At 36.8% G+C, this 10777-nt stretch overlaps 1 protein-coding gene across 1 annotated transcript; it reads left to right on the top strand.

The window, feature by feature from the left end:
• The first annotated feature begins 471 nt into the window (after positions 1-471).
• Positions 472-9916, top strand: LOC127868415 (low-density lipoprotein receptor-related protein 12-like). The gene is made up of 9 exons (XM_052410184.1): positions 472-603; positions 1039-1231; positions 1880-2070; positions 2294-2413; positions 2723-2932; positions 3454-3581; positions 4027-4129; positions 9178-9300; positions 9841-9916. The coding sequence occupies exons 1-9, from the start codon at positions 546-548 to the stop codon at positions 9843-9845; spliced, it is 1131 nt and encodes a 376-aa protein (XP_052266144.1). The 5' UTR covers positions 472-545; the 3' UTR covers positions 9846-9916.
• Positions 9917-10777: the final 861 nt, after the last annotated feature.

The following is a 10777-nucleotide window of genomic DNA, read 5'->3' as shown; positions in this document are numbered from 1 at the left end:
AAACAACTGTTCGTGTGAAGGCAAGACCAATTATTTATTCTTGTTTTTTTCTTTGAATCAGTTTGGGGGAGGATAGAATAATAAAAGTTTAAACGTGTTTGTCAACTTTAATATATGCGTGGGTCGCGGATATGAATCTCATCACCGGTTGTAGAGTCATTTTATTCCACAATACATAATTAATCAGATAAATATGATATATTCAGAAATTATCAACTCAGAAATTATAAGAGCAGAATTTATTTATAACCAATTTTTATTATTTCAGTAACGGACATTTTATTATCATAAGGAAAGGCAAGATTTCAAAATAAATAAAAATAATTTCTAGAGATTTAGAGTTTTATCTTATGGCAATAAATATCCCCATCTACTGTTATATGTTTGAAAGTGGTTTTTTTTTAAGGAAAGTGCCTTTAATGATTGAAATTAATGTCTCGTAAGAAGTTTCTTAATTGAGTGTATGATGTCATAAAAGATAGCAAGATGTGGGATAAAATAAGTGGCACCTCTCTCCATTGTACTATTAAGTTGTTTCCCTCGTCATGTCCACACTGAATACAGCTATCTTCTGCGCGCTGTTTGCATTGGTACACGCTGGAAGTAAGTCGTGTATATTCTTCGACTGATCTCTTTCATTGAAATGTAGTGTTTTTAATGCTCTTAGTCATTTAAATTGTCTTTTTTCTGAACGGAACAAAATAATAAAATAATTAAATTGAATACACGCATTAGTCTGAAAAATGTATTTATACATCTATACATTTAAGGTGCAAATCTAAACGAAAGACAAGATGTTCATAAACTTCCCTCTCATTATTTTGCTCATTACGTGTTCCAGTAGCACTAAGGATGACGTTCCAGTGCACGATTCCATACATTGCTTGTAATATGCGTAATTATTGATGTAACACATAGTTATATCATGTAGTGTGGTGGGTTTACTATTTACTATTTCATTAATCGTTTATGAAAAGTACAAGTTACTTGTAGCTGTAGACCTCTATGTACACTATGTCTTTCCTCTTGTTCACCCAGTCGTCCAGCGTTCGTTCCAGTGCGGGAACCAGTCGTACTACACGAGCGATAACGGTATCATCCGGAGTCACGCCGGTTACGACCACGGCCATGACTACGGCAAGGACCTCGACTGCCTGTGGACCATAGAGGCGCCACCTGGCAAGATGGTGCAGCTCGTGGCCAATACATTCAATGTCGAGGGAGATTATAAGTATGAAGGCATGCTTACCTTTTGTTAAAGTTCTGCTTTATAAAACATTGTCATGATAAAGAATCAGCATTGTCGAAAGAATTTTTTCACTTGAATTGTTTTGTAATAACGCTATTAAAGATCAGTAGTTTTCTTCATAGGGCTGCGATAATTCGTGTTATTTATTCAACAAACAAGCATAGAAGAATGCCGAAAGAACAATACTTTATTTATCTTATATATATATATATATATATATATATATATATATATATATATATATATATATATATATATATATATATATATATATATATACACGGTATTAACAACTGAATTTTAAACCCATACTTTTCAACGCAACACTTGATTCCCAGGGAATAAACGGTGCTGCTTTTTATTTAAAAAAATGAGATTTTAACTATAAACGCACCTCTAGTAGCTTGCCTGGAATTGAAACACGAAACACGTTTAGTGTTTCTTTCTGATATTATATGCCTAAATTCTCTGGAACTGCGGGGGAAAATATTGCCTATTGCCCGTATAATGATAGCTTAATACTAGTATTCGCACAGCGTCTTACTAGTTATGCTACTCCGTAAAAGCAATATTATCTTCCATATGATAGGTCGCTCATCATTTGACTTACAATCGTTTCCGTTCATGCAGCTGCCAGTACGATTACGTGGAGTTGTTTGACGGCAACTCGACCGGCGCCACGAGCCTGGGCCGCTTCTGCGGGCACACGTTCCTGCCCATATCCTCCACCCAGCGTTTCCTCACCCTCAACTTTGTCACCGACCACGCGACAGGCTTTCGTGGTTTTGAGTTCTTCTACAACTTCACGGATCACATCATCCGTAAGCGTTGTGAACTACGACCGTAATAACTTTATTTTGTTTTTAGGAACTAAAAAAAGGAGGCAACCTACCGCCAGGATGATATTATCCTGATTATTTTTAGCATAAGATTGAAAATAAAATGTTTTCCAGGAAAAGTTGTTGGAAATTGGTGTCAATTAGGTCAATTAGGTCATGGGTTATTTTCACTATGCAGTGGTTTGTATTTTTTCTCTGACCGCAGATACCTGTCGGCAGGGCCAGTTTCTGTGCACTAACGGGCGCTGTATCACCGGCAGCTACCGGTGTGACGGACAGGATGACTGCGGGGATGACAGCGACGAGACTTCCTGTCGAAACACATGTAAGGCAGAGTGATTGAAATTAGCACGTTGTTCACATTTTTTCCCGCAGCATAACACTAGATTGGCATAAGTTGATGTCATTGTACATGAATGGTCCGTAGAATCTGGTTTAGTCATACACATGTAGTACATGTATAACTGAATTGGGAAGCGGGCTCGAAACCAGGCTTTACCATAACCGTCCTATTAGTATTTTGCATGGCACATTGAATTGAGATGACAACCATACATTCCATTTTAATATCTTCAACTTCGCTTCGGTCAAAGTTAATAATTACCATGATTGTATTTTGCTATATTCTTCACAGCGCCCTCTCTCACTTCCTGCGGCTTCAACGAGTTCCGGTGTGTCCGTGTTTCGTTCCTTCAGAACCCATGTATCCCGAGCTACTTTGTGTGCGACGGAGACAACGACTGCGGCGACAACTCGGACGAGTCCGGTCCGGCCTGCTCGGGATCATCACACTTCTCCACTAACATCTTCAGTAACTTCTTCACAACAGCGGTGTCGTTCTCAAGTAGGTGATCATCGACATCTCGTAGCAAATAGGGCAGGGCCTCAGTAAAATAGTTAAAATAGTAAACACGATTATTCTACGGTCCTTATTTTGTCGTAATCCTCAAATAAGTACCGGTAGATATAATTAAAGTCACCTTGCGATTTAATATAAACTGTTAGTTTTAAGCCTTAACTTTAATCGGTAAATTTATGTAGCATATAAACATAGTAGGAATTAAAGCACGTGAATTTGCTTATCAGAGCAAACATGCGACATTTTGTGATTTATTAAGGAATCGCGGTATGCAATATTTCTAAAATGGAACTATCAAAAGGATAGATTCCCCTTAAGTAAATATGCCATCATGAAACAGTTAAACTGACAAACTGCGTGATGAAGAATGTGTGACCTGATGTCGAATATGTACAACCAGTATAACCCTTTAGGTTGCCAGGTAATGGTAGCCACAATAATCCAATACGTAATTGTGATAATATGAGTAGTTTCATTACGAACGTGCGTTTCCACCGTATGAACAGACAGCAGAGCGTGTGGCATTAGAGACTTCACCGGAACTTTCGGCAACATCAGCAGTCCCGACTACCCCCTCAGCTACCCCGGAGCAGCCCAGTGCACGTACCACGTGACCGCCCCTTCCGGAACCAAGGTGCGCGAGTGCACGGTTATGCCATGTTTCTTTTGCAGGAAACCGGTTTGATAAAGGTCTCAATGAATAATGACCAGTATTGTCTTTGGAACTGAAAAATTAACATGGCGCCTTAAAAGGGCCTAAAATGGCGAGTACAACGCTTGCGCTTGGATGCAGTATTGCTCTAATGGTCACTCATCGATTTAAAAAACCTGAATATTACAATTACACCGTTTTCACTTTTATGTATTTAGTCAAATAGTTGTTTTATGTGAAACTTTGATCAAATAGTTGCGCATGTTTTTTTTTACCGAACCTTCATAACATGCTTTCCGGTCATAGGCAGTTTTCATTGTGATTAATGTTATTTTACTGGCTTAAACACACACACGTTTATTTCATTCGAAAATTCCTGCAGTTGTTTGTGTGTACATTTTTAACGCGCTGACCGCCGTGCTTTCAGAGTATCGCATTCGAGTTCGATCCTCGTTTCCACCTGGAGGACGACCTCAGATGTTCATACGACTATGTCATCGTCGAATCGAAGCAAGGCCACCAGTCTCATGGTAACATATTATTACTTTACATAAGTTATAACGATCGCTTTTTTCTTCAATGGTACTTTAAACTTAAGAAACGAATGCTCGGCCAGTTTCGACAATGATCATTGTGCAGCCAAAACACTGTTTACGTGAAATAAAATAGTAAGTGGTATGTTGTGGTATAAATAATACATTTCAGAAGAAGTTCCCTTTGCGTATTGTTTTCTTGCCATGATTGCTGATATATATCATATAGAGCGATTGATCTCATAGTGTCGAAATGACAATTTTACAACATATTGTAACATATGACAAACAGAAAAACTCTAAGTATTAGGGAGAGAACATTACAATAATTATGAAGACTCAAATAAAAAATACATTTTCTTCCGAAACCGGGAACATGATAAAATTACAAACGCGATACCATCGACTTATTTGGAGTGCTTCTGTTGATTTTAGCTCACTTGTTTGAATGAGTTCACGTGTGGGGTGTGTTAACTTTATCATCAAACGAGCTCTCCTTCTAACTCTCTTGACATATTTTAACGAAGTTTTAAAGGAATGATCCTTCGGTGACCTTCTTTCAAAGTTTTTCAAATTGTGTAACATATAACATATACAACTACATTTTAAATGGAAATTTAAAGTAAGAAATATCTTTTTTTAAAGATATACGGCGTTTATTGTGGTTGGTGTTGGTTAAAGATGAAGAGTTTTAACAATGTGGTCAAAGATAGCGAATGCCTTTTTATGCGCAGTTCTTAACTGCATCACGCGCCAATCAGTCATGGGGTGTTGTGCCAGATTACATGGCTTATTCCGCATTATTAGATATAATTGATCAAATATCTATACCGGTAGATACAGAACAGACATACATGAGAAGAATGGAAATGAATTGAAAACATATAAGTCAACAGGCCACACGTTAATCATCAATACATATTTGAAATATTTAGACGCGCGTTCTTCGAACAGAACTGTTTTAGTGGTTTTCTGGACGTTGTTATTTGATTCGATTTTTAATAGCATCGCGCATGCTAAATAAATTGGTAAATATGGTTGAATAATAATTGTCAAATTAATAAACAAGAAATATCTTTTTAAAAAGATATTCGGTGTACATCCTGACTTTGCAATGAAAGTAGAAAGTTGACGTTATTAAATTAGAGTATTGTTGCATGAAATATTTGTTATGAAGCGCTCGTTACATTAAACCACATACAAGTGTTAGTAGATGCAACTTTTACTAGGCGAGATCACATCATTTGTACCCCCATCTTCGTCATCGAAACATATGTTATGTTGATATTTGATTAAGACGCAGTTTTCTTTCCACACATTCAAGTAACGCTGTTACATCCGCGTCATGTGAACATTGGTCTTATGGCATATGCACTTTCGCAGTCTGGTCAAGGGCTACACTTTCCGCTATGAAAAAGCACGCAAGGTGTCGTGGTATCTTCATAGTAGCCTTTTCAATATGCATATTCTGACAAAATTTCGCAGATGCACAGGCAGGGCAGTAGCTACGCTGGAAGCATATTGCATGGACACCCATTTTTTGCATGACGCGGGTCTTAAAAATCTTATTGCGTCTTGTAAATGGAACATCAGACCACGATACTTTGCTATAGAGCATTGAGGTCACACTGTGTTATTAATAGCAAACTGGCAAATATGGGCCTATTCTGGGTTGCATACGTCACACATGATAGATAATTAAACGATGTCCCTTATCTCATGGACAATATACAATTTCGGTAGTTTTGTCTCACAATACAATTCATATGGCATTTATCGATATGTTTCTATTCATTTATTTCCTTAAAATTCGTGTTATTTGATATCTTGAATGCAATACTGTGTCATCAAAAAAGGTGTTTATTCCGTCTTTTCCTGAAGATTAACTGACCCAGCTCTGACACTGAAAGTCTTGGTGATAAAGATTACCGATAATCCGTAATTGTAAGTGGGTCAGAATGTGTGTCCGCAGGCTCCGCACCTCCCTACACTGAACAGTATTACATTTTACGTTACAAAGACGCGGTGATGTTGCGAATTGTCTGTGTGATTATGCTCAAATCAGCCAATGGAATAAATGATGTGTATTCATTCGGATCTGCTTGCGCTATGTAAGAGGTCATTTTAGGTGAACAACTGGGTTCAACAGCTAAGCCGAAAAATACTTATCAAGGAAACTCATTAAGAATCTATTATTGACACATTATAACAATATCACCGAATATCTTCATTTAAAATATTTCTAGTCAACATATAACGATTCTTTTACTGACCTACGAACTGACCCTATACCTTGCGGATGGAACTCAATGCATCAATGTGAGGTCATGAGCCCAATGCTGAAACGACCACTTGTTTAAAACTTTATACGTTCACGTGTTAAATGGTACATTTTGAAAACAATAAAAACATATTTTGGTCAAAACGAATATCAGAACAGAGAACAAAAATATGCTAGTGCATAGAGAGAACATAATTTCTAAGTACAAACGCTCTTGCGCTAACAATCTTGTCAATATAAAAGGGCACACACAAAATGTATTGATGTCGAGAGTTTATTGTGTAACAGTTGCATCCCTCAAGCCTTTTTATTAAATATAAAATAAATTCATTCTGAAAACGCAGTTGTTTATCCCTTATCATACCATATACTTCACAAAAGTATATTGAATTACCTATATATGCAATTGTGATAAATCTTTGTAGATTGCGCGTGTTCTATTTCGATAAGTTTCTGTTCTACTGGCGGGAAATTTCAATCAAATTTCATTGGACGCTTACAAAGGTAAGCTTAGGTGAAATGCTGGATTAAACAGCTATGCCAAAATATTCGTCCCTCAAGCTGGGGTCAAAACTGGCAACGCCCCAGCGGCTACACGATAGTAGCATATACTTACAAACAGTCTACTCTAAAACCAAAGTTGTATTATTTGGCCTATACTATCATATGCGAATCTTCCCTATACGAATCTCAAATAAAATACAATTTATTATCTTACTTACCACAAATAAACAAAACAAGACATACAATTTTCAATACATTTTTAACAGTCTACAGTTTACAGTCTGCATCAAACATGAGACACATCAAAATGATATAATAATTCAACAGATACATATCCACAAAAGTAATGTTATCTAAATGAAAAACATTTCATTCATACACATATACAATAACTGCCTATTTTGTTTGTCATCTTTAAGTTAACCACTACCTGAATTTCCTAACTAAGTTCGAAAATTCATTCACACTTCAATAGTAATTAAAAAACAAAAAAGGAAACAAACACAATATTAACTAGGTCTTTATAATTTGACTGTCCGAAGCTGAAGCCTCGCTCGTTGTCGCTTGTCCGCTTCCCGAAGCTGAATGACGAAAAACCGCCAAACACACTCGATTTTCTCGAGTACACGTTCAGTTCGCCAAAACGTTCATACCATTATGGGAAAATAATTTTGTTCAAATTCCTCAACGCAAACGATGAAAATAATATTTCCCTTATATACATTAAATCAACACAGTTTAAGATTTCAAATAGAAACCCGAATCACCATGAAGTAGCATAGACTGCATTCAGGCGATTACCATGTGAAATTATAATTGTCAATTGTATGATATATTAATTTTAAAAAAATTGATTTGAAAAAAATACTAAAATTCTCTCAACTTGATGATGACTTTTTAAAATCTTATATAAACACTGTTACCACTTTTATCATATATGTAATCATATATGTAATACAACTATATTTAATATCGTGTACCACTAAATTCGTTGTATGTCTTTGTGTATAATTGTGTGTTACTTGAGTTTCTATTATTTTATGTCCCTTTTCGAAGAAATAGGCATACAGCAGTCGCACTATCCATGTGTAGGTCTGTGCGAAATTTCTTGTCCTTATGTAAAAAAACTTGCAATTTACCGTTGCATAAAAAGAAAGATGATGTGCAATATGATATAGTTTTCCCTTATTAAGTTGGTTAACATCGTATGGTGAACCTCTTCAAAGTGTGTTCCCATATTGAACAAGGCTGAGAGGTTTGGTATATGGCGAGTATCCTCGTACGGTGCTTCTCTACAAAGTTTGTTTCAATCATGCCCCTAGCCATGTCAACGATTAATATAGACTTAATTCGTAAATAATTTAACAAATATTACACTCTAAAACCATAAGGGTAAGCGGTGTCATATTTGGCGAATAACATCATATTAGTATGTTGGTAATCTACCAAGTTTGTTCAATTGATGCCCCGGGTTCAAAATCGGCCCCGCCCAAGGAGTTACTTGTTATACTTGTATCTATATGTACTGAACGCTTAAAAATCTTCTTTCCTGCAATCGCACGTAATAGACAAACATAAAAAAGTTAGCAAACACTAGGTTTTTCATACATGACTCAGGTGCGCAACTTATGAATATAAGCTCTCTTGTCGTTTAGTTGTGTGACTATACATAGATTGCTTTAGAAAAAAATGCATGCAACAATACTTCGTTTGCCGAGTGGTTAAGATGATATCGTTTAAAGCATATGATCAGTGGTCGAGCTCAGGTAGAATACCTGCTTTGATAAATTATATTCTTGTTCTTAAGTTCCCGTTTTGACATTCATCAATTAAAAGCAATTATTGAAGAACTTAAACAAGAGCTGTGTTTGTGAAACACAATGCCCCCATAATGCGCTTTGAAGCCATATATTTGACCTTTGACCTTGAAGGATGACATTGACCTTGACCATTCACTACTAAAAATATGCAGCTCCATGAGATACACATGCATGCCAAATATAAAGTTGCTATCGTCAATATTGCAAAAGTTATGGCCAAGGTTAAAGTTTTGGGACAGACACACACATACAATGACAGACACACACATACAATGACAGACAGGCCAAAAACAATATACCCCCGATCATTCGATCTCGGGGCATAACAAAAACATGACCTTAACGTGTTAATCTAAAATGCACGACGTTGTAAGAACAATTAAAATAAAATAGAAATGAAATAAAGTATTATTTTATTTGTCTATCATTACTGTACTCAGGTCCGTTCTGTGGTGGAACGGCCCCGGACCCGTTCGAGATCCAGGGTAACGAGGCGGATATCCGGTTCATCTCCGACTCCTCAAACGAAAACACGGGCTTCCTGCTAACGTGGAAGGCGACAAGTAAACAGTCTAAATGGCCTTATATTCGAATTCATCTACTTTTATTTCATGATCAGTTTATATGCTGACTGATTTCTGCCATATTGTTCTAGCATTTTGGTCGGTTTTAATAGCGCCAAAACGACATCACGAATTACGACACAGGGTATAATTGTCGTATCGGCGCAGTCGGTTGTCGTGCTTGCGTTGTAACCATTCAAACTCGCCATCACACGAAGAACACGTACATTTATATGGTGCATATATGTTCGTTCCAGATGGTGTTCTGGCGTTTTACGCCTTTTTAAATTGCCAACACAGCATAACGCTGTTTAATGTTGCGTAAATTTGAAAAGACATGCTGTAAACAAACAACAAGTCATGATCTGTTCAAGACTTGTATACAATGGGTCGTTAAAGGCCGAATAGACGTATATATTGATCAAATACTGATTCTGAGTGTTCGAAAAATGCTTGAAAATCCGTTGTATATGGGGAAGTATAATAAATTGTATTTTATGCCTTCTGAATGGTGTGTTAACATATCAGTGTATATTTCAGGTTAATCGGAGCTGTGAACGCCACTTGTCAATATCCGCGTGCATGTTACATGTTTAGAAAAAACATATGAAACCAGTTTAGATTTCGTTTGTTTATTTTCCACTTCGTCTTGAAGACAACGATGAACAAACACGGATAGTCTATTTGTTATGATAGCTCGATTTAAAGTGGGACGGAAACGGCGAACGCCCCAGCCACTTAAATTTGCCAAGGTTCCCCTTTTTTTCAATCACGCGAAGCCAGTTTATAATATGCTACTTGTAAGCACAATGTGTCTGTTGGGCGTAGTTTTAGCGAAACAACTCAAGTTCGCTTAGTTATTTGTTTTGTTTAACATCCGATAAGAAAAGTCAACACGTGCTTCTGAAAAAAAGACAACTATAACAGCCTTTTGCCACACACATACACACACGCGCGCACACACTCACGCACACGCCCACACACACACACACGCAATCGTGAAATGCATATCGTCACTTGAATATGCAGTATATTTGTGGCGCCGTTTGGTGTGTTTTTGAATGGTCGGTTATTGTTATATATACACCCCCGCCGTACCCAAATCCTGTATCCGCATCAGGTAACATTTATCAAAAAGTTGCAATAACTTCTTTTTTTTTATAGGTTAACGGTTAGCAGTGGAAGAACAAGTAAAATCCATACATATTAAGATGATTGTTTAAAAGTTTTGCAAAAAGTTGATATAGGGACTGAATGCACTGAAGGCACTCCAGTTGTTCACTTTGTGTAAATAGGGGGGAGCTTTAGTAGCGCACATTGTTGTACACCCAACTTCAATTCGACTGTTCCATCATCGTTATCATTGTCGACATTATTTTGATCATTGTCGTTGTCATAATTTGACATTTTTATCTTCATCGAGTTTTAAGTTTTCAAGTTTTGTTTGGAAAAATCGGCAATACGCCTTTAGCCATTT

Source organism: Dreissena polymorpha, chromosome 2, assembly GCF_020536995.1.
Source record: "Dreissena polymorpha isolate Duluth1 chromosome 2, UMN_Dpol_1.0, whole genome shotgun sequence".
NCBI classification, from domain to species: domain Eukaryota; kingdom Metazoa; phylum Mollusca; class Bivalvia; order Myida; family Dreissenidae; genus Dreissena; species Dreissena polymorpha.
This window is presented reverse-complemented; position numbering and strand designations above follow the sequence as displayed.